Genomic DNA, 25755 nt, shown 5'->3' with positions numbered 1-25755 from the left:
CAAGATTTCTAAAGCCGGGATTTGTTTAACAATGCATTCACTATTTCAGCCCTTCCAGCCTTAGGCAAAACAGGTAATATCTGTCAAAAATCGCCACCAAAAACAACTGTAATACCACCAAAGGGTCTTTTCCTCGTTCTACATCAACGGCAACCATTATGTTTCGCAAGCTTCTGTCCACACCTTTAAATGCATAGCAATGCTGCATTGGAGCTTCATCTCATATTATAAGACTTGTGTGCTATATCAACTCTACAATGTCTGTACCATGTTTTATTCCAGCAATAGAACTCTGATCTAATTTCATTGGTATTTTAAACCTAGAATGAGCTGTTCGGACACCAGGAAGAAGTGTAGGAGCAATTTCAGATCCTGCAACGGGAAAAACAATCTTTCCTTCTGATCAAAAACTTGAACAAAGAGTTTGCCAAAGGAACGTTTTACCACATTCACCACTCCCATAAATAAAAAACATTCCACCTTTACTTTTGTTCACATTATCAACAACTGTATTATATACATCTAGTTTCCTTGAGTTCATATTTTTATGAGCTTTTTCGTGATTAAGTCTCATTTCTTCTTTATTGTAGCTAGTTTCCTCAACAATGAGACGATTGACAAATTTGTGAAAAAATTGTTCGTCAGGAAATGGCATCATATGAAAATCTCTTAAGGACTTCCCAACATTATTTAACAACTTTTCAATCTCTGCATAAAAAACGATGGTAAATGGTCCATTAGTTTACTAAACAATTGTAAAACAACAATAAAAGTAATGCTACAAACTAACGGACGTATCAGTTATTTAATAATGATCACACACCTGCTAAAGCATAGTTCTGGATTTCATACTCAGACAATGTTAAATGAATGTTATCTGAAATCTTGCGCCTCATATATATAACATCGTTTGACAGTGTTGGCCAGTGTTTTTCCCATAGCGCAAGCGGATCAGACACATAACAATTTTCCAGGATGTTAACAAACATAGCCCTAATTTGGGTTGGCATAGCTGAGACTGCATTTTCTTCCAAAGCATCATGCCACTGCTTGTCATTATTTAACAGACCAAGAGCACCACATACTTCCTTAAATGTATCATATGTAGTTCCATCAATAGTTCGTATCTGAGTGAAAGATAAAGACCTTTACATCTAAGTAACAACATTCGAAGATACAATAATTCACCAGTTGTTGCATGAACCTCTGCTAACCTCCAAACAACATCACCTCTTTGTCTAAGCTTCCATTTATCAGTTTTCTTGATCTATGTAAAATGAGTGAGAAAGTCAGAATATGTAAAATTTCGAGCTTGTAAAAATTCACTATTAGCTACAAACCAAGCCTCTAGTTTACTTTTTTTGGAAGTCGCGTTATTGCACACATTCTCCAAATATGCAGAACTCTGAAAATTCAAGTACTTATGACCGGGAAAATGTATTGGTAAGCGATCAAGACTTAGGGAATGATGGTGAATGTCAAACCCAAAAATCCTTCAAGATGTCTTAGATGCACAAACATATCTACCATCAAGAAAATTCTTGACGTCATTCAAGTTCTTCACTAATATTGTAGTTTGTTCGTTACCTAATTTGTTACTTTTCTTCTTCAACAATATTGTAGCCGTGTCATGACCCTTCAAACAGTACTTGAAGAGATACTTCAACGATCTTGAACTATTGCAAATTTCCAGATTTATATGACACTGAAACTGCAATATAAGATCTCGATTGTATGGCACTACATATTGATTGTCAAGGTTGATCCCTTTTTTGTTGATAACTCTACCAGTGTTACACCTCCGATTAACAGGAAAACCACAATCGTCAAAATAGGTATTACCATTAAATCTGCAAAAACAATATACATGCATTGAGATTAATGATAAAATAGACTTTTTACATAACATATGTATCATTCTATTTATTCACAGCTTTTTGGGAAATAACACATGCATTTTCCTTTGACCATATATGGAGATGTGTATAAGTCTTTACCACAGGGTCCATGCATCATGTAGTTTTTAACAACTTCATATGCTATTGGAACTGAATTCTTATCTGGTATTTCAGCAGAAACCAACTGATCGACCTTTTCAATAGAATTAGGTCTGCTTTCGGGGCTCAGCCAGATTAGCATATGCATGTGTGGCAAACCACACATCTGGAATTCAATTACATGCATAACTGTGCAAAAGATAAGTAAAGGAAAAATATGTTATTAAATTTATGCATGTGTAGATATGTTTACAAAAATTTAATATAAAATTGTTGGTGTCCAATAACAAAAATATACCTCCTATACACTTTCCAAAGTAGTTCTTCTTTTTAATCAAATCTAATAGCTGATCAAGCTACAGTTTAAATACACGGGAAACAATATTCGGTACATCGACAGGATCAACATTGGGCAACATTTTAAGCATTTCTTGTATCTCTGGCCACTTTGAGTTGCACGTCATGGTGAGAAATAAGGATGGAAGACCAATTGCACGACATATCTCCAACGAATCCTTAAAGTATTGAGACATGTATCACTGAGATCCAGTGAATGAAGCAGGCAGTATAACAGCTTTTCCATCATGCATTGGATCACGGTCTCGTTTACTGAGAGCATCATGTACAGAATTATATAAATCAGCATGGATGGTAGTTTGATGCATTGAAACCCAGTCTAATCTATATTATTCAATGGCAGCAAATTGATCTGCAACATACTGTTGCCACAAACGTCCGGCAAGATGTGGCGTTAAACCTTAAATTAATGATACGATGGTGAAAATTATGCACTAATTCATTACACAATTTATATTCTAATCACATAGCTTACTTCTAATAAATACCTTCAGAAGTGCATATCATAATCTTGTAACAATAATACTCTCTTAGTGAAACATGTCGCCTTTGTGTCGAGTCAGGATCAAGGTCTTCATCATCTAAATTCTCTATTTCAAAGTATTTATTGCTTATCAGAGGTATACAATTATGATACCACTCGGTTCCCCGAGAAAACAGTAGTGGATATTTTAACTGCATGAAATGTGGATCTGTTTCATATATCCTCTTCAATTCTTCTTGTTTGGAATTCACAACCATGTCTCTAAAACCACCGGTATCCCTATCATCACTAATAATGAAAGCATCAACTTCATCAGATGGGGTAATAGGGTTTGGTCACCCGCTAAGAGATTAAGATGATATGAGGACTAACTTAAACTCATCTAGATCTTCATTTTCAAATGATTTCGAGCCATGTGAAAAGTTTTGAGTAACTCATTGTTCTTGTCTAACATACTTAAAAGTTCCTTGATAATATCTAGATCAATATTCTCACAAGCACCTCACATTGCATTGATTCTATTCTCAACCTCATTCTGCGTGTTATGTAGAGCTGGAAAAATTTGGGGCAAGATCCATCCAGCGGTACTAAACTCCTAACTAAATGATAGTTTTGACCTTGTAAGCAAAAATAATATAGAGAGCTACCTCTGTTTATTGAGTTATCAATCTTACCACCGGTGGAAGTGAATTAGAACATGCTGTTGTACACTCTTATATACTGTTTAAAATGACTTGATTTTTCACCACCAAGTAACAAAGAAGCAAGTGATTCTGGTGGCGGTCTTTCTTTTGGCAAATGTATCTGACCATTCCAATAGCACAAAGAAAACTTGGGCTCTTTACACGGACATGATTTATTATTACGCTCTTCATTCCACATAGTAGCACCATATTTATTGCACAAATTTGACGGATGGCCAAGATCCATATATCCACACCATAAATTCTATTTCAATATCACACCATCCAGGTTATCATGGTACATATCATCAATTCCAACATCTGAATCACTTGACTCTGAATTGTCAATTTCAACCATATTGTCAAAATCTGAAATCAAATTCCCATTCTCAGGAGATGCTTGACATATATTCTTTCCTTTACTCTTTCTTAACTTGGGTACTAGAAAAAGTAGAATAGAAATCGCCTCAAAGACATCGGTTATTTTTGGCGCCAATGTAAAAGGTGTTTTAGACATTGATTTTGAGCAACCAATGTTTTTTGGTTTTATAAACATCAGTGTTTTAGCTGAACCGATGTTATATATTTGTTTTAAAAAAATTAATCAGCGCACCTTCCCCGTTTCCCCCCTTACAAAATATTTCATTCCCTCCATCTTTCCCCCTCTATTTTTTGCCTTAGCCAAATTCTCCCCCTCTCTTTCACACACATTCCCCCCCTTTTCAACTAAAAATAAAACAAAAAACATTAAAAACATAAAACCAAAAACAAAAACAAAAAACTCAAAAACATCTCTCTTCACTCTATCCTCTCTCTGAAGAACACCCGCATCACCTCTTTTCTCTCGAATCTACGATTACGCTCTCTCTCTCTCTCTCTCTCTCTCTTCACTCTCTCCTCTCTCTAAAGAACACCCATAGTAATTTCGTCAATCTCTACCGAGTTTCACTCCCCTAATCTGTATCATAACTTTTATCTAATTCCGTCCGTTCACTTCTCTCGCCGGAATTTCATTACAATGTTCATTTGGATTTTCTTGCCGACGTATCCCAATTAGACATTTCAACGATATTGTCCATCTCTACTCTTTTGTAATTACAATCTCTCTCTCCCCACTGATGTTATATTAATGTTTATATGTTTGTGCGTGTGTATTTGATTTCGATATTGTTAATTTTGCAAGGTTTTCATGACGTTGATGGTGAATAAGAAAGTAATATAGATGAAAAGAGCCTTTGGATCTGTACTTGCTGTTGGGATTCTTGTATCATTTTTGATATTAGCTAAGTTGAAGTTAAAGCTTGAATTTGGTAAGTTTTGAACCCTAATTTTTTAATTTTTAATTGGTTCTAATTAAGCTAAGTTGTACGCTCTTTAATTGTAGAATTATAAATTGTTGATTTTTCAGTTGGATTAATGTTCAATTTATTTGATGATTTAACTTTTGTATTGGGTATTGATTGACATGATTATTGGTTGGAGTGAAGGTTTATGATAAAATGGCAGAGAAAGAGAAACAACATGTGTTCGGTAAGGTTGCGGAATTTCGACCGGGAACTTATGGGCTTAATCTCACTATAAGCGTGCAGCACTAAAGGTATTATCATTATGTATCCCGCGGTCAAACAAAATTGGAAAACCATCTGGCCATCTCTTTGTAAGCATATAGCTCTTGCTTAAAGGGCGAATACCACATTAATAATGCTCTGCTTTTTATTGTGGGATCTAATGTAGCTTTTATGAGGTAACCTGTATAATTTATTTGGTGATCGTTTCTTGTATAGGCACTCTCAAAAGCTTTGACAGAAGATCAAATCATTTATCTTAGGGCCCATAATTCCTGATATATTAATTGCGGTGAGGCATCTTGGATTTTCTTTAGTTGAACATCTGCCTTGAGTTGACTGAATTTATGCAGCCTTGATAGTATAGACAACCCGTCCAGCAACAATTTTAATTGATAAGAAAAAAATAAATATTTCAGCAAACTTCCCCATACTTAGTCTTATAAACTATCTACACTTTTTTGTTAATCAAATCCCCCATTGTTGTCAAATACTTAAAACTAACTATTATTTTACTGAAGATGGTTAAATCGAAGCACCACTTGGCTAAAAACCAATTAAATTGAAGTTATTATTGAAACTTTTGATGTAGTTATTCAACTATAGCTTGGGTCAGTAGCATAGCTCATGGCCATGTCGAAAACCTGAGCTACCCATACAAAAGCACCGGAGCTGATTCAATTTTTAGTGGCTTCAACGCATTAGGCCAAATCGCATTTGCATTTGCAGGGCATGATGTGACACTAGAAATTCAGACCACAATTCCATTTACTCCAAAGAAGCCTCCAAAATTCAGGCCAACTTTCTATGTTTTGATTACATGTTGCCGAATATTATAGCTAGTGCACAATTACATGTTGTACTTGATGTTTGGATACTGGTTGATGCATATATAGACAATTTGGTATTATGTAGTAATTGGTTTTGGAAATCTTCGGTTTGGCAATTTTTTTGGTTTGGCAAATTTTTGGCATCAGTACAAAATTGATGTCTATCAAGGCTTAATATATCAGTTTAAGTAGTACATAAACATCAGTTTATAAAAAAACCTGATGTCAAATACCACAACAGACAAAGGCATAAGAATACAAAACTGATGTTAAAGAGAACTTTAGACAATGTTTGGTTAAAAAGATGATGTTATTAATTCTTATAGACATCAGTTCAGTGACTATTGAAATCAGTTCTCATATAGGAACCGGTGTTAAAGGTTCAATTCACATCGGTTTTGCTTGAAAATCGATGTTATCGTTATCGGTATTAGTAACATCAGTTTAATGGGCAAAATAAAACATTTTGCTTATCTGGCATATGTTTAAATTTATAAAAATATCATATTATGATTTGTATTAAAAATTTAACATCAAGATATAGATATCGGTTTCATACAAAAAACCGATGTTATATGTCCTCTTTCACATCAGTTTAAAAGCGATGTTAAATGGGGGGTCTTTAACATCACCCACGAAGACATCGGATTTTTTCATTCATAGACATCGGTTTTTAATCGATGTCTATTGAAGTTTTTCTAGTAGTGAATTCATGGGGTTTATGATAAATTCTACGTAAAGGAGACGTCGCAGGTTGACTCATTCGCCCATGTTCGAAAATGGGATTAGAGTTTGAAGATATGTCACCGCTATTTACAGAGGACATACCAGGTCCTTTACTTTCAAAGCTACAGAGTAAACAAATACTTGAGTATACATCTCCTTTGTTGAAGAAAGTGGGATTTATCAATTACATTCTGTAAAGTTTTAAAAAAAATTACGAAACATGATATTGAAAAAAAACGTACACATGGGATTTGTATACAACTTCTCAATATTAGGACCCCGTACTCTACATTTCTTAGCTGCAACAAAATACAACAATAGAATATTTATTGTTTTCATATCAAAACAAACATAAAATCTTACAAATTTGAGAATTAAGTTAATAGGCAACGTACACATGGTACTGTTCATATCTGAAGGCGTAGAAGATTGTTTTTTGTTCTTTGCCACTACACTGTTATTTTCTACACCTGTAATTCCCGAAAAAGATGATTGTTAAACAAAAAAAACAACATAAAGAGTTATTAATATACATTGTTAGTAATGAAAGAAACTGATTAGGGGCAATAGTTTAATAGAAAATCATAATAACTTATTGAAAACAAATTTATTAAAAGGCAACATACACATGGGGTGTATAAAAATCTTCTCAATATTGCGACCACATATTCTACGTTTCACGGCTGCAACCAATAACACAATGTAATGTTAAACATATAGTAAAGGCAACAGAACATACAAATTTCATAATTTTAGTATCAAGTTATAATATAACGTACACGCCGCATTGGTAATATCTGACAATGTAGCAAGTTGTTCCATTTTCTTGGCACTTGGAGTGTTATTTTCTTCAAGTGTAATCCCTGAAATAGGTGAAATCTGTACACTGCAAAGCGTGTTATTTGATCCACCAACACGTTTCAATCCCACACTTCTGCTCATACATTTCATATCTAGCAAGCAACAAATATCACAGACAATAAAATTACACATAACATCATATATCTGCACGGAACATTGGTACCAAAAGTGAACATTTGCACGGAACATTGGTAAAGAAACTCCATATACCTATGAAGGAAGACCGGTTGGTTCTACTAGACGAAACATCAACAACAATGTTAGATGGTTTATGGGGGGATCACGCAATACATTTGTCTTATTTGATAATGGCTGTAAAGGATACTTAATTCCCACTATAAAATACATATGTAACACATGAGTTTAAATATTAATTTATGTAACAGATAAGAAATGTATAATATGGAAAACATACCAGACGATACTACAGAACCTGGTGTCTGTATATTTGAAACTGTAACACTGGGACTGAGATTTTCTTGACCAACACAAATATTTCTATGCTTCACAACTAAGTTCATGAGACAAATATAAGAACATGATTTAGATTCAAATCTGCATACGATAAGAAAGAGAAAGAAAGATATAATACCCTTCGAGTCAGGAATATTCAAACTTGGGATGAGCTACAACACAGAAGATTGATTTGAGTCCTGATTTGATGAATCTCCGCTACGAATCAAACGTTTCAAACCTATGGATAAAAACACAAACCAAAGAAATCAGATAACAGTTAACGTGCATAATGATTAACGAGACTTCATAATGAAAATAAACCTATAAGTGAAGTCCTTGTAGAGGTTGTCTGAGAGCGTGGATCCATGTGTTAGGTCCCAATATGTTTGTAGAAGGGGGGGTTGAATACAAACTATACCGTATAATCGAATTTAGTACGGAATAAAAAATTGAAACAAAATTCAAGTTAAATAAAAATATTATTAAACTTGAAAGGTGTTACAACAACGGTATCGATTACAAGGGATTAATCTCAAATTAATTATCACAAATCTAGAATAAATTCGACATGAACTTTTTCTATTTTTGCAATAAAAAGAATCAAATGCTAAACGCAATTTGAGATTAAATTCTAGGGATTTTGATCCGCTAGATAGTTACACAAGAACAAAAGAATGATTTCTAGAGGTTTGGATTTAACTTTAAAACTAGAAATGTATAATCTTGAATTCAGCAGAGAGATAAAATATTTCTTCTGCGGCTGCTGTTCTTGAATTGGTTGATGTTAATGTCTCCTGCTGCTTCTGTCTTTTATATTTCAATCAACAGAATCCACTTGAACTAACATGACTATCTGAGAATTGGCATGACTTTCGGTGAGACAATCCATTGAGCTAGCAAGACAATCTGTTGAACCACCATGACTTTCGGTGAGATAATTGAATGAACTAGAAAGACTATCAAAATGAACTGGCAAGAAAATCCTCCTTCCAGTAGAACTTTCGGTGAGACAATCAGGAATGGCCTGGCATGACAATCGGTATGACAATCCAGATTGTCATGCCAGTTCAATCTCAATTGTCTTACTGAATTAAAACTGATTTTAATTCAATTATAATTCAGAAATTTTTTAATATTAATTCAGAATTAATTAATCAATTAATTCAATCAATCAATAAATTAATCTTTGCAGATTTATTTTATTTTCTTAATTAAATTATATGACTTAATTAATTAATAGAGAATTAATACTACTCTTGAAGAACAACCATTCTTCTGAAAATCTTCTGAAAATTATGAATCAATTCCACCACTTCAATGTTGACACTCAATGTACTGTCTGGTTCATGAGTGACTAACTTCTGTGATGTTTCTTCATGTCTTGACTTTAATAACTTGATTTTCTTTAGATTAAATCCCTCTACCTATTTGATACCCTGACAAGATCTCTGTCACTTGATTAAATCCATAATCTTGATTTATATCACTGAGGCTTGATCAATTTCTTGAACTTCTTCCGGTGAAGTAATTCCTCAAGTCTGTAGATGAACCTTGTTTCTGAATCCTTTGATAGATGTTACTTTGTGAGATCTCTTTGACGGTAGATCCACTATTTACTTGTTATATTCTTATTTAAGTTGAGTTAAATCCTCGAATAAACAAATAGGCTATGACATATGCCTTTCAATCTCCCCCTATTTGTTTGTTAGACAATAACAACAAATACCTAGAGGATAACTCAACTAACAAATAAGAAAAAGATGAAAACAGAAATGCAAAGTAAATAGCAGAAAAGTTCTGGATAACATTTAACATTTTCCAGATTCCAAATAGATGTTCCTCTAGACTGAACATATCTTCAAGTAGTTTCATCTTCTTTTGTACAACCACATTTCCTGTTGAGAAGCGCATATCTCTCTTGCTTCTCCCCCTATGAGAATCAACTGCTTAAAGAAGATCACCTTTGTTTACCACATCTCTCGTACAATAGGATCCACAGATAAAAACTAATGGTACTCCCCTTTTGGAAAATAGCTTCTTCCCTTACTAGAAAATCACCTTGTGTTAACCACCTCTCCCGTACAATAGGATCCGTAGTTACAAACAACAATGGTGTAGTGTAGTGTACATGAGCTTTATCTTTTTCCTCCTCCTTGCTATTTCTCCTCCTTAGTTGAGGAATCCTCCAAACTATTACTTAAGCTTCTATATCCCTCTTAGAGAAGGAATGTATGCCAATGTCTGAAGGAGTTCTCATATTCCACTTGGTTGGAAAAGAAATAACAAGTAGTTTCTCTTTCTTCCTCATCGTGAGTATGTGATTCTGTTTAGTGTACCTCACATGTGTTTCACTCTTCTCTCCACTCGTGTTTACACTCATTCTCACAAGTGTATTACTCCTCTCATAGCTCCAAAATTCAGCTGTACCTGCAAGGAAAATCACCTTAGCCATCCTTAAGGAGGTCACAGGTGGTGCAATGGGAGTTCGCAAATCCCCATCCTTGTTAAACTCGTCAGATGAATCTGAGTCATAATCTACAAGTTGCTAGTTTCCCTTTTAGGGTTCCAGATTTGAATTCTGGGAAGGTAAACAATGATCCAAAGAATTTAGCATAAAGATCAAGGTTCCCTTCTAATGTCTGTGAAGACATTTCCTTGTGACTCATCAGGTAATATCTGAATCATTGTCAACAAGTTGCCGATCTGCGCCTACGTCAGATCCACTATCCACAGATGCATCCAGGGGATTTAAGCCTGGGGAGGTCTACACTGACCACTGACATATGGCTTTTGGATCAGTATCCTCTTCTAACACCTGTAAAGGCAGTTGGTCCATTAAAGAACCTTGAACAATCAAATATAACCTTAAAATGGTCGAAACTCTTGTTTCCGTCAACTCATCCTTTGTGTGTGTGACCTTTCCTTGTGCATCAAGAATTGTTTATGTTTGAGGTAATGACACTACATCGGATACCTTGGCCGACAGGCAAGTTTCAATAGACACACCCTGTTGAGAGAATGAATCTAGTAATTGTTTTTGTGCCTTTTTCAGCCATTACATCTATTTGAGAAGATGCATGGGGGCTAGCAGTTGTTTCAGTTTAAATACTACTCATCTTTCTAGGAGACAGAGCTGCTGGGTTGACTTCAGAACCTTCCTTATGTGGTGCAGTAAGGCACTATCTCCCTCACGCTCATTCATACTTCATTTAGTGGTAAGAGAGTGTTGGTTGGTTCTATTTCTTTATTTGTCTTTACAATCTGGGATAGAAGTTGTGGGTTATCAATCTTATGACTATCAATGAAAGAAAGCCATTGGAGACTGAACCTGTATCACAGAACATATGGCAATATAGAGATAAAATGTACTTAAGATCGATAATGAATGAAAAATTATACATTTAATCTTTTGAGAGAAATGATGTACAATAGTGATTTCAAAAGATTTTAAATGAAATAAGAAATCACTAATGTTGAAAGAAGTTTGAGTTCAATGATAACATTACCAGCTTGCAAACAACCATATCCTTCAGTTAAACCTTTGCTGTTATCTCCAAAGGTAACCAGTGGGCCATCTTTCTCAATCTACATTTGATAGCAGGGCTCTATCTCCGGTCATATGTCTTGATGATCCACTGTCAAAAATCCACACTGCCGGTTCCACCTGTTTAATGCCCTGCAACACAAATGGATTAAACCTTCTTCGGAACCCAAACTTGGTTGGGTCCGGCATACTTGTAGAATTGACCTTTGTCAGGCAAAACAACATTCTTAACTTTAATGTTCTCAACTTTCTCAATGACTGGACATTTGACCTTGTAAACAGCCTTAACAAATTTCTATTTAGGCTTAGGCACAAATGTCTCCTTTCTAGCCTTAGAAGGACTAGCAGTCTTAGACCTATCATGCTTCCTATTATTCACATGCTGACGAGGAGTAGTCTTATCACTAAAAACATGCTTACCATTAAAATAAACATACATCAAATTAAAAGCACAAGACATACAATTAGGAACACCACATACTTTATGAGAGGGATTAACAACAGGCAAATTATGCATGGTAGACATGCCATTTTTGTTATCCAACTCATGTGTGTCTGAGTTAGTCTCAGTGGCTTTCACAACTTTGACTGGAACTTTTGACACACTTGACTTCGAAACAACCTTCTCAAGCACGATCTTCAGCACGTATTTCTTCTTGAATAATAAAGGAGGTCTCATCAAATGGTTCAGCAATTGATCCTTTATAGAGGGGTTTATCAACACCCTTAAGCATATGTGGTACTTCCCTACCTTTAGCACATACATGAGGAGGGGAGTTTATGCCTAATTCTCCAATAGCAGCATTGTAATCAAAACCTATTCCAGATGTTTGATTAACATCTTGCTTACTGTAGAGCTCTTTAGCCTTCGAACAAGAATTAAAGTAAGCTTTAACCTTAGTCTCAAGACCGGTGATCTTGTCTTTGAGAATAGTTTCGAGTTGTTTATAATAGTTAACTCTATTCTCTAGAAAAGATACTTGTTCTTTTAATTTGTCTTGATTAATGTGCACAAGTCTTAATTCATTGACCTCTTTCTCAAGGTCTTTGATCTGCTGACTTAACAGTTCATTATCACGATGAGCACAATCTAAGGAACCTCCTAGATGATAAACTAATTCAGCAAAAGTAAATTTTACCTCTTTTCTTGACGATGAAGTATTTCCATCAATAGCCATAAGAGCAAGATTCCCATCTTCTTCATCTTCACTATCAGTATCATCCCAGCTTCTTCCCTTTGCCAGATAAGCCCTTTCAGAGTTACTCTTCTGATTTGAATCATAAGAGTTTTTCCTTACTTGCTTTGGCTTCCTACATTCTATGGCAAAGTGTCCCAACTCATTACAGTTATAGCATCTAATGGTGCTCCGATCAACCATCCCTGTTTTGTATCCACCACTACTGGTGTTAGAGGATGAAGATCCACCTGTCTGGAATCGGTTGTAGTTGGACTTGTACTTGAACTTGGGATTTCTCTTGAATCTGACATTGGAGAATCTCTTGACAATCTGGGCCATTGACTCATCTTCCAATTGCTCCAGCTCTTCCAAGGAGTAAAAATCATCACTGGATTGATTTGTAGTAGGATGATCATATTCTGCTACTAATACATTTTCCTTAGCCTTGGAATACTGTACCATTCTCTCTGACTGTTGAGATTGTTGTTGTTGTTGTTGACCTTCAGCTACTAGAGCAGTAGATGTGCTAACCACTCTATTTTTCCCGTAGACTTCCTTCTGCTGAATCTGCTCTAACTCATAGGTTTGTAACACACCATAGAGTTTATCCAAAGAAATCTCACGCAGATCTTTAGCTTCTCTTATGGCAGTGATTCTATGTTCAAGATGAGTTGGCAGTGTTAAAAGGAACTTTTTTTTGACCTCCCTGATTGAATAATATTTTCCATTTATGTTCAGGTTATTGATCAATGCATTATACCTCTCAAACACTTCAGTAATTCCTTCTCCTGGATTGGATTTAAAATGTTCATACTCAGAGGTTAGGATCTCTAACTTGTTCTCCCTAACTTCCTCTGTGCCTTCATTAATCACCTCAATAGTTTCCCATATGTGTTTGGAATTTTTACAGTTCATCACATGTCTTTTCATCAAGGGATCAAGGGAATCAACTAAAATTAATTGAAGGCTGACATCCAAGGAGGCTTCTTCCTTTTCAGCAGGAGTAAAATCCTCAGGCTCTTTTGCATAGGTTCTAGCTTTGGTAATTACAACATCATCTTCTATCACCTATAGTTCGATAACCATCGGAATTTTTGGACCCTTCTTTAACAAGTTCAGATATTTGGGATTTGCAACTTGTAAAAACAAGAGCATCTTCTTCTTCCACATAATATAATTTTCTTTATCAAATAGTGGAATTTTAACGGTTCCAACTTTTTGTGAAGTCATTATGAATTTTTGAATAAATAAAAATTTAAGGAGTTGAAAAATCACAAAAATCTAGGATCTTGACTTGTTCGTTAATCAGAAGGCTCTGATACCAATTGTTAGGTCCTAGTCGATTCTTCGACCTGGATTTAAGTCTAGGTTCCTGTACCCCATACTTGAAAAATGTTGTGCTTGATTCGACCTCAATCCTGATCTTTGTTTCGACCTCAATCCAGTTCAATTATATTCGTAATTTTCGGGTATCTGATCGAAAGATTTTGAGCAGGATTCACGACTTGAAATTCGACCTGAATCCTGGTCTTTTTGGGCTTCCTTCTTATCCAATTTGGATTGGGCTTCTGTTTGGGCCTAATCTTCTTTTTGGGCCTTATAACTTTTAGGGCTTCGATTTGGGCCTTGCATTTTTCCAAATCCAAATTGGATTTGGGCCTTCTGTCTTCCAAATCTTAATATGGGCTTTTTAACTTCTATTGGGCCTCTTATTAATCTGGGCCTTAATATATCAAAAACTATGAGTGGGCCTCTTATTAATTTGGGCTTAACATATCAAAAATATTCAGAATTCTCTGGAATTTTATTTAATTTCTTCCGAATTCCCTTGGAATATTCTGGAATATTCCATTTTCTGGGCTTTTTTCTTTGGGCCTCTATCCTTACTGGGCTTTTTGTCCCTTCAACTTCACTTTTCCTCCTATATAAAGGAGTGAGTAGAGTCTACTGCTCCTCACTTTCTCATTTCTAAATTCTTCTGCTTTCTTCTTCTATCAAGAATCTCAGAGCAATAACCGTAAGTCGGAGTATCTTAAGCCCCAAAGCCTTTCTTAGGAGCATTACTTCAGGTAAGATTTCTCCCTTTACTTCGTGTGCTTGTTTTTGCATAGTTTGCGCTTTTAAAATTATTTCTTCGTGTGCCCTTTTTTCAGATGGCTGATAAGAAAATGACTCGTTTGGCCAAGATGAACATGCCCGGAAAGTCCAGCGAATTCCCTATTCGATCAAGGTACACTTCCTTGATCGATTTAATCAACACCCGAGGTGACGAGTACCCGTCCGATGCGCATCTGGATGCGCACGACCATATTAGTGCCTTGCGGGATCTAAAGGAGCTGGAAAAGTTGAGTAGCTGTTTCAGAATCAAGGATCCTTTCAAACTGGTTCTTGCAGGTCCGGCTGACAGGGCCTGTCAGTGGAGGAAGGACGCATTATGCATCTACATGGATACTCTACGGGCAGGTATCAGACTTCCCTTCCACCCGTTTATCCCCATACTGCTAGCTTATGTGGGCATCAGCCCTTGCCAACTCCCCCTAATTCTTTGAGGCTCATTCGGTGCTATCTGTCACAATGCGCCAAGCACAATGTCCCCACTTCTGTTGCTGTTTTCAGAAAGATTTTTCAGTTCAAGAACAGCCCTTATAAGAATCCGGGTTGGGTTTCTTTAAACCAACGCCCAACTATTCCCCATATAGTGAACGGGAAGTCCATCCCCGACAACAATTTGGGGTGGAAAAAAGATTTTTTGTTCATCGTTTGGGAGGGTGGCGATTGGGGCACCCTATTCCACTCATCTTTTGGGCTAGCTGTGGATGGGAGCCCAAATGATATTACTTTGTCTGAGGAGGAGACCAGAGCTTTCAATCTACTCACGCAAGATAATGGGACTTCCCATTCGTGGGACCTTATCAGGGAGACCGTTCTTGTAGAACGCGGCTTTTCTCCCGTCCCTAAGAAGAGTACGTTTCCTTTCTTATCTAGCTCTTTTTATTTCCTTCATTTTCTATTTTGCTGATTCCTTAACTTACTTATCTCATTTGTTGCAGTGGCTGAGAAAATTGAGGAGGCTACAAAGCCTAAAGACCTGGAGACAACCAAGATGAAGCGTGCTGGAAAGGTCTTTAAAGACCCACGCCTTGGGGATCGCTTCCCGAAGTTACTACTCCGAGCAATGGAACCAGGCGAGGAAGGCCCTAGCCAAGTTTTGCGCACCAAGCAGAAGCCAGGGTCTTACTTTCAACCTGCTTGGGGAATCCGGGGCAAGGATTCAATTGTTGGCAGCACAGCGCTTGCCAAGGAATGGTCTAAGCATTCCATCTCCCCGGTCGATTATCAAGACTTTGTCCTTCAACAGGACTTAGAGGGGAATGAGCTTTTTGGAGCTCAGGCTTTGGCGACGGTACGTCTTTTTCCTTTGCCCTTCATAGTTGCCTTTTTTATTTTCTCGTCTAATACTCCTGCTGTGTTTCTTGTAGGAGAACGCCCATTTTCAGGGGGCGATTCACCAAGCCAAGGCTTGGAAGGTTGGCCTGGAGGAGGCGAACAAGAAGTTGGAGGAGGCCAACCAAAGAATAGAGGCCCTTGAAGCCCAACTTGCCTCTTCCACTTCCGACCTGGAAACGGCCCGGGCCGAAAATGTTATCCTGAAGGCTCAAAAGGATAAAGCCTTTGACGGCTGGATGGACACTCAAGAGTTTAAGGACTTAATGGTGGAGCACGATGCCCTTCTACACCCAGTTAGCTATAAGGAAGGCTGGGATGCTGTTGTGGAGGCCATTCAGGATGAATTTCCAGAAGTCTTCGAACAGTCCTCCTTCCATTGCCATGTGCGAGTTCCAGCACTTGGGGGTGTTACAGACAAGCTCGGTGACCTGATCAAGGACAGCCCATCGGGGAGCCAAGGCCAAAAGAGGAAGGAGCTTGAGTCCAGCTCTGGAGAGGAGGAAGCTTCTTCTGAAGAGGAGTCTGAGCCCGTTGCAAAGAAGGTCAGGATGTAAGAGCCTCTTAGGGCAGCGCCTCAGAAACCAGCATCTCCTGCAGCATCCAAAGCGTCCAAAGGCAGTTCTGATGGAACCTCTACAGGGACTTCTGAGGGGACGACTGAGACGTCCGAGGGGACGACTGAGACATCCGAGGAGACTTCGGATAGTGGTTCCGACGAATCCCAACCTTCCAAGGCCTAAGTTTTTTTTATATATTTCTTCTTTATTAGACAATGTTTGAACTTTGTAATTGACTTTTCATATTTTGTCCAAGTATCGACGTATTTCTCTCTTGATTTTTCAAACTCAAGTTTATAACTTGGTTTTATCTTTCATAAAGCAATCAAATCTAATAGGCCAAGATTAAGTCGAAGATTTTATATTATAACTTGGTATTCTAGATACCTTACATAAGATGGGTTCAACCCTGATAAACATATTTTCTATATAGAAAAACCTTAAACAAGCAAAGCTTCAAGGTGCTTTTAAACCTACTTGTCATACTGAAAAGTGAGAATCGTACTTTAACTATCTCACACATAGTAAACCTTCAGGTTTTGTGCATGCCAAGTTCTCGGGACTTCAAAACCATCCATAGTCTCCAGCTTGTAGGTTCCTCTACCCTGAACGCTCTTGACTTTGTACGGCCCTTCCCAATTTAGGGCAAGCTTCCCTTTCTGCCCTACACCAGAAGCTTCCACTTTCCTCAAAATTAAATCACCTTGTTTGAAGAATCTTTCTTTGACCCTTGGGTTGTAGTAGAACGAAGCTTTTTTCTGATATTCCACTATCTTCGCATATGCCTCATCTCGTACTTCATCAATTAGATCCAGGGCCAACCTTTGCCCTTCTTCATTTTCCTCAGCATTGAAAGTTTGAATCTTGGGGGAGGAATGTGATATCTCTACGGGAACAACTGCTTCGGCACCATATGCTAACATGAAGGGAGTTGCTCCAGTCGTGACTCTACAGGTAGTCCTATAGGCCCATAGTATAGGGAGTATTTCATCCACCCAGTTATTCCTTGACTTCTCGATCCTCTTCTTTAGTCCATCCAGGATTATTCGGTTTGCCACTTCCGCTTGCCCATTGGCTTGCGGGTGGGCCACAGATGTGAATCGTAACTTGATTTCATTTCACAATACTTCTTGAATTCCTCGTTGTTGAACTGTGTTCCATTGTCAGTGACTAGGATGCGGGGAATTCCATACCGGCACATAATACTTTCCTATAGGAATTGTGCAACCTGCTTAGTTGTGATCTTGGCCAAGGGCTTGGCTTCAATCCACTTGGTGAAATAATCAATGGCAACAATCAGAAACTTCCTTTGTGTCGTGGCCATGGGGACAGGCCCTAATATATCCATTCCCCACATAGCAATGGGGATAGGCGAGTTGATAGAGGTCAGCATCTCGGGGGGTTGTCTAACAACTGGTGCGTGCTTCTGACAACGGTCACATTCTTTCACATATTCTTTGGCATCAGCCATCATTTATGGCCAATAGAAGCCTAAACGGGTTATCTTATGAGCCAAGGCCCTGCCCCCCAAGTGTTGCCCGCATACACCTTCATGTACTTCTTCAAGAGCTAAGCGAGCCTCATCAGGCCTGAGACATCTTAAGTAGGGAACCACGAAAGATCTCTTATACAGAATTCCATCTATTAAAGAGTATCTTAGTGCTCGAACAGCCAATTTTCGTGCTTCAGTAGCATCGTTAGGTAACCAGCCGGTTTGAATGTGAGCCTTAATGGGATCAATCCATGATGTCCCCAGGCCTATAGGAGCCACACGCTTAATATCAATGCTCCGTGTTTTCAGAACGCGATAGTATACACTTCTAGAACTTTCTTCCATTTCAGACGAAGCAAACTTTGACAACGCATCTGCCTTAGCATTTTCCTCCCTTGGAATGTGCTCAACATGGCATTCATCAAATTGGGTCATCACAGCCCTTACTAGGCGGACATATTTAGCCATCGTCTCATCCCTTGCCTCAAACTCTCCCTTCACCTGGGGTACGACCAACTTCGAGTCTCCACAGACTTTTAAGTTCTTGACTCTAAGTGTCCCTGCTAAGCCAAGACCATCTATCAGAGCTTCATATTCTGCCTCATTGTTTGTGGTTGGGAAGTCTAACTTCATGGCATACTCAATTAAGAACCCATCAGGGCTTTGTAAAACCAAACCTGCTCCACTTGAATTCATTTTTGATGTTCCATCAAAATAGAGAACCCAATATTGTTTTTCCTTATTAACCTTCTCTTTATCCCCCTTATCAACTTCCTTGTCTTGAGATATGCTATTATCCTGCCCCCCGACTTCTTGGTTGGGTTCCACCACGAAGTCAGCTAGTGTCTGGGCTTTTATTGCCGTTTGTGGCTTATACTTGAGATCGAACTCTCCCAGCTCTATTGCCCACTTGATCAATCTCCCACTTGCCTTGGGACTGTGAATGATATTTCTCAGGGGCTGATTTGTTAGCACCTCAATCTGATGAGCTTGAAAGTAAGGACGCAGCTTTCTCGAAGCCATTACCAAGGCTAGAGCAAATTTCTCTATAGTTGAATAATTTAACTCAGCACTATACAGAATTTTGCTGACATAGTATACGGGTTTCTGGACTTTCAGTTCCTCCTTAACCAATACAGCGCTCAAGGCACTCTCCGAAACAGCTAAGTACAAGGATAAAACTTCATTCAAAACTGGCTTGGCCAACAACGGGGCCTGCGCTATATATTTCTTCAATTCTTTAAAAGCCTTCTGGTTTTCCTCACTCCATACAAAGTCCTTAATGTTTTTTAGTGACTTAAAGAATGATAGGCACTTGTCTCCTGACTTAAACGAATCGTCCCAAAGCAGCAACCCTTCCTGTGAGCTTCTGAACATCCTTGATAGTTTTTGGTGGTTCCATGTCCAGGATTGCCTTTATTTTATTGGGGTTAGCCTCGATCCCTCTCTTGGAGACCATTAATCCCAAAAAATTTCCAGACCCTACTCCGAAAGCACACTTTGTAGGATTTAACATCATCTTGTGGTACCTCAGGACCTCAAAGGCTTCCCTCAAATGGGCTATATGATCAGTCTTTACTAGACTCTTGACTAACATGTCATCAACATAGACTTCCATAGTCTTTCCAATAAGATCCTTAAAAATTTTATTTATGAACCTTTGATAGGTGGCTCCTGCATTCTTGAGACCAAATGCCACAACAAGATAACAATAAACACTAAAGTCAGTGATGAATGATACCTTTGGGATGTCGTCCTTGTGCATCTTGATCTGATTGTATCCACTAAATCCATCCATAAAGCTCAGCATTTCATGCCCAGCAGTGGCTTCTATCAAGGTATCGATCCTTGGTAACGGAAAACAGTCCTTAGGACAGGAATCATTTAGATCAGTGAAGTCCACACACATCCTCCATTTTCCATTAGCCTTCTTCACCATTACAGGGTTTGCTAACCACTCTGGAAATTGAATCTCCTCAATGAAACCAGCCTCCAAGAGCTTCTCCACTTCCTGTTTTATAGCTTCTTGCCTTTCTGGAGCAAAACTTCTTTTCTTTCATTTTACCGTCTTCCGATTTGGGTCCACATTCAGCATATGAGTAATCAATTCCGGGTCTATGCCTGGCATATCAGCCACTGACCATGCAAAAACATCACTATTTTCTTACAAAAATTTCACCAACTTCCCTCTAAAAGGCTCCTCGAGCGTTGCTCCAATAAAAGTCACCTTCCCAGGATCTTCGGGGGCCAAAGGAATTGAAACCAAGTCTTCTACTGGCTTTCCCCTTTTCTCATCATTCTCTCGGATATCCAGATCTTCAATAGGAAGAACCTACCCCCCAACTCCATCTACCCTCAAAGAGGCCACATAGCAGCTTCTAGCCATTTTTTGATCTCCTCTTTCTTCTCCAATCCCATCTCGAGTCGGGAACTTCATAACTGAATGATAAGAAGAAGGGACTGCCTTGAAGGCATGTATCCATGTTCTTCCCATGATAGCATTGTAGGTCGAACTAGCCTTTACCACCACAAAGTCCAATATCTGAGTTGCTTGCCTTGGTTCTTGTCCTATGGTTGTTGGCAACTTGATTATTCCTTCTACGGGGCATTCCACTCCTGCGAATCCATATATTGGCATGTCGGTTGGGGTCAATTGAGAGTCATTATATCCCATCCTTAAAAAGGTGTCATGGAGCAAAATATCCACTGAAGCACCATTATCCACAAGGACCCTTCTTACCGGGCTGTTCTCTATTATCGGGGTTATGACCAACGGGTCGTCATGGGGAAATTTCACACCCTCTAGGTCAGAATCATCAAAAGACATTGTTACTCCTGTCCTGGCCCTCTTTGGGGCTTCCCCAACAATATGCATAACTTCTCGAGCATACGCTTTCCTGGAGTTCTTGGATAACCCAGCAGCAGTTGGTCCTCCTAAAATTATGTTGATCACAGGCCCTTGGGGGCGCGGTCCCCTGAAAATTGTATTTATCACCGGTCCCCTAGGTTGGGGATTTCGCCCCTGATCTTCTTGATCTCTCCTTCGGTCATCAAAGTTCCTTCTCACGTTGTTGCTTCTATCTCCTCCTTCTCCAGTATATTTGTTCAATCTTCCTTTTCGAATTAGAAACTCAATTTCATCTTTCAGTTGCCTACACTCATCGGTGTCATGACCAATATCTTTGTGAAATCTACAATACTTGCTCTTATCTAGCTTGGCAGGATCAGCCTTCAAGGGTTTAGGCAAACGAATATCTCTATCTTTCTCGATCTCCATCAAGATCTGGCTTTTAGGAGCATTCAGCTTAGCGTATTCAGTGAACTTTTGCCCAGGTCCTCCCTTCTTGGGGGTTGAATCAGGGTTTTGCTCGGTTCTAGGATACTTGTCCTTAATGATATACTCCAGATCAGTTTTCCGCTTCTTGCCTCCAGTGGGCTCATTACTTACTATGGTCTTCCTCATGATTTCTTCCACCTTTATGTACTTCCCTGCCCTATCCTGAAGCTGCAACATGCTTTCAGGGGGGCGTTTGGCCAAGGACATCTTGAAAAACTCATCCCTAGTTCCTTGTTGCAGTGCTATCATAGCTACCTTATCATCAAGGTCTGGGACTTTTAAAGCTTCCTTTGTGAAACGATTCAGATAATCTCTTAAGGATTCCTTTGTTCCCTGCACAATGCTCATAAGAGATGCTGAGCTTTTCTCATGAACTCTCCCACTGATGAATTGCTTAATAAAATCCTGACTTAATTCTTTGAACGACCCAATAGAGTTTGGGGGCAAGCGACTATACCACCTTTGAGCCATACCCGACAGGGTTTGAGGAAAGGCCCAACACTTAATAGCATCATTCACGGGCTACAACAACAGTGCATTAGAGAAGGTTCTGACATGATTAGTGGGATCTCCTGTGTTGTCATAAGCTTTTATAGTTGGCATCTTGAACTTCCTTGAGATATGGGCATTCATTATATCTTCAGTGAAGGGTGGAGTAGGATCATCAGGATCTCCAAGGGGAAGAAGATTGCTTGGATCAGCCCTTGGGACAACAGCCCTTCTCTGCACTGGACCATCCAGGTCTATGATGGGAGGAGGATTTCTCCCCCTAGGAAGTGCTAGGGGTCTGGTGGTCTAGTGCGCCTCCAGGTTGCGCCTCAGCCTTTGAATCTCAGCCTCGTGAGCCCTGATTCTTTCCTGCACTTCTTGAGGATTCATCCCTTGGGTGCTTTGAGGGTGTTGGCTATCATCAACCATCGGCTCTTTGCCTGCACGCCTCCTTCTTGGGGCTACTTCATCATCCGAAGATTCGGAGTCTCTCTCAGTGTAAGGACCAGAAAATTCCTGATCCTCAGGGATAAGAGCCAAACCTCGTATGTATGGGGGCGATCGCCCTCGTGCTTCACTTCACCCAGCATGTCCGCTTCCTCCAACCTCGGGGTAAAAGGGCATCCCATAAGGGGGTTAGTAGTAACAACAGTTGAATATTCATACCCGATGGGTCGAGATTCACAGGTGCATGTACTTGTTGAACTTGAGGATTCGTACCTTGAGTAACTGAAGGGATCGTCCCTTGCTGTTGAGGTTCAGTTGCCCCTATCTGGGCTTCTCCTTGCGTGGTTGCATAAGTTGAATGAGGAGGTACCTCCACAGTTGAAGAAATCACCTGGGTTGTCCCTGTTGGTATTCCTCCTCGAAGGGCTCTAACTGTTCTCCGTGTATTCGCCATGGTTATTGTTATGCTTTCCCACAGACGGCGCCAAATGTTATGGATAAAAAACTAAGGTTATTATTTTCTATATTTATTGCTAAGGTTCGGGAGCTCAAGGCCTTTAATGGCTGCTCTCGTGTTTCGTAGCTTAATTCTGCCTTTACGAGATGTTTATGTATCTCTGTGAATTAGAGAATCAAGCCAAAAACATAGTTCTGATTTGTGGGGTGAGGCCCCTTATATAGATGTTGGTGGTCCTTGAATTGGACTTGATATAGGAGACCTGGTGGGCAAGTCTCATAATTAGAATGGACTTTGGAGTCCTAAATAGTAGGAAACTGATTCCTTATCCTTTTAGGTACCTCTGAGGATAATCTGCAAGGATTTATATCCTTATCAGGACTCTTCTCAATAGCTGATTTTTCCCTTATTAATTAATTACTAAATTAATTAATATTCAAGGTTTTTGGGCCTTCTTTGTTCCATAAGACCTGATCTGGTCCATCAGGCCTGATCAATATGTTGACCTTTTTGGTCTGAATGTCATACATCTTCTTATTGGGCCTTGCAGCCCAAACCATTTATAATTACTGTAATATTTAATTATGTAATCAGGATTTATTTATCCCTATCAGAGGTGAAGGTAGAAGCTGTTGAGTCTACTTCAAGGGTCTGTGAGAACAAGGGCAAGGGGCTGGTAGCTGAAACTGAAGATCATTTGAGCCAAGATGAAATGGATGATATTGATGAACATCTTATATTTCTTTCCAGAAGATTTGCCAAGCTCAAGTTCAAGAAGAACTTTGGAGCAGCTACGCCAAGTAGAAACATGGTGGATAAATCAAAATATAAATGTTTCAAGTGTGGCTTAGCAGGGCATTTTTCCAGTGAGCGTAGAAAGTCAGATTCCAGCAAAAAGAAGTTTGAGCATGTGGATTATAAACAAAAGTATTTTGAATTACTCAAGCAAAAAGAAAGGGCTTTCATTACACAAGAAAATGACTGGGAAGAAGATGGATTGGATGAGGATGAAGATGTCAGCTATGTCAATCTAGCCCTAATGGCCAAGTCTGATCAAACAGAAATAAGTTCTTCAAGTAATCAGGTAATCACCACTAACCTAGCATATTTATCTAAAGCTGAGTGTAATGATGCAATTAATGACATGTCTACAGAATTATATCATTTGCGTGTTACACTTAAGTCCCTCACTAAGGAAAATGCTAAAATCAAAGAAAACAGTCTATTTTAGAGTGAGAGGAATAATGTGCTAGAGTCTCAGTTTATTGAATTTGAAGAATTGAGAATTGAATGTAAGATTGCTAAGGATGAATTAACTGAGTCCTTGAAGAAAGAGGAGATTTTGAAGAAGCAGCTTGAACGAGAACAGGAAGTGATTAAAGCATGGAAATCATCCAGAGATGTCCATGCTCAAATCACTAAAGTTTAAGGTATTGAGTCCTTTTGTGATGCAGCCTGGAAAAAGAGTAAGGAGAAGCTGGAATCCAATTTGGTTGAAGGATTGCTAACAGATGTAGACTCGATGGATGATGAGAGTCATCCATCAAATAATCAAAAGGATTATCCGTCGAGTAACATAAATCCTCATCCATCGGCTGTGATCAAACCTGTGAGCAAAGCCAAACTTGCCAAGTTAAATGAAAAATATGGATCAGTTTCTAAAAACTTTATTCCAGGAGAATCAAGTCAAGTAAAGAAGGAGAAGAAAGTGAATGTTGGTCATCTGTCCATCAAGCAATTGAATGACAGATTAGAAAAGTTTGAGGTTAAAACCGAAACTAAAAGAAAAAACAATAGAAATGGGAAAGTAGGGATTAACAAACATAACAACTACACACCTGATAAGTATGCTCCAAGAAAAATCTGTGTTAAGTGTGATAGTATTAATCATTTATCTATTAATTGCAAACTTGCCATGCCTACTCCTATATCTGCACCATCTTCTTTTCCCAACATGAATGTCATGCCTTCTATGCCTATGAATGTTATGTCTGCTCAGAATATGAATGCTCAATTTGCTAATATGCCATTTGCACCTAATCCTTATTATGCTGCATTTAATATGCCTCAAATGCTATTTAGCATGCCTTACTGGAATAACATGTTTGCAAATAGCATGCCTTTTCCTGTTAATCAAAATGTGCATGATAATTCTGTTTTAATGACTGGTTTCAAAGGTCCAACTCAGATGACCAAGGATAAATCAAATATCCCCAAGTTAAATGAGATCAAACCTAAGAAACAAAAGAAGAAAGCTAACAAGGCAGGATCCAAGGAAACTTGGGTACCAAAATCAACTTGATTTGGTTTTGATGTGTGCAGGGAAACAGAAAGAATCTTTAGTACCTGGATAGTGGTTGTTCAAGGAACATGACTGGAGATTCTGCCCTGCTCATAGAGTTCAAGGAGGGAGTTGGCCCAAGTATTACTTTTGGAGATGACAGCAAGGGTTATACTGTGGGATATGGCTTTATTTCAAAAGACAATGTCATAATTGAGGAGGTTGCCCTAGTGGATGGTCTCAAGCATAATTTGCTGAGTATCAGCCAACTTTGTGATAAGGGTAATTCAATAACTTTCAATTCAGAAGCCTGTGTTGTGACTAACAAAAGAAGCAACAAAGTGGTTCTCACTGGTGTGAGAAGAGGAAATGTGTATCTTGTTGACTTCAACTTATCAAATGTAGAATCTGTTACTTGTCTTCTCAGTAAAGCAAGTCAAGATGAAAGTTGGTTATGGCACAAGAAGCTATCCCATCTAAACTTCAAGACCATGAACTGCCAAAAGGGAAAGTAGATTAAAGCATCATTCAGAAAGAAGCTTGATTCAGCAATTAAAGAACCTTTGC

General features: G+C 38.6%; 1 protein-coding gene across 1 annotated transcript; it reads right to left on the bottom strand.

The window, feature by feature from the left end:
• Window positions 1–241: 241 nt before the first annotated feature.
• LOC141685581 (uncharacterized) lies at window positions 242–2530 on the bottom strand. Its single transcript, XM_074490673.1, has 7 exons — window positions 2369–2530; window positions 1952–2163; window positions 1520–1850; window positions 1205–1267; window positions 824–1127; window positions 445–708; window positions 242–372 (listed from the first exon to the last, which is right to left on the bottom strand). The coding sequence occupies exons 1-7, from the start codon at window positions 2528–2530 to the stop codon at window positions 242–244; spliced, it is 1467 nt and encodes a 488-aa protein (XP_074346774.1).
• Window positions 2531–25755: the final 23225 nt, after the last annotated feature.

The sequence above is a fragment of the Apium graveolens genome, chromosome 9 (assembly GCF_009905375.1).
Source record: "Apium graveolens cultivar Ventura chromosome 9, ASM990537v1, whole genome shotgun sequence".
NCBI lineage: Eukaryota > Viridiplantae > Streptophyta > Magnoliopsida > Apiales > Apiaceae > Apium > Apium graveolens.
This window is presented reverse-complemented; position numbering and strand designations above follow the sequence as displayed.

What these genes read in the sequence shown, in the direction of transcription:
- LOC141685581 (XM_074490673.1), bottom strand. Translation starts at nt 2,530, where the DNA reads ATGTCTCAATACTTTAAGGATTCGTTGGAGATATGTCGTGCAATTGGT. An exon ending in ATGGTCAAAGGAAAATGCAT is followed by an intron (nt 1,851 to 1,951) that starts GTGTTATTTCCC and finishes TTGTTTTTGCAG; the next exon opens with ATTTAATGGTAATACCTATT. An exon ending in TTGTTTGGAGGTTAGCAGAG is followed by an intron (nt 1,128 to 1,204) that starts GTTCATGCAACA and finishes TCTTTCACTCAG; the next exon opens with ATACGAACTATTGATGGAAC.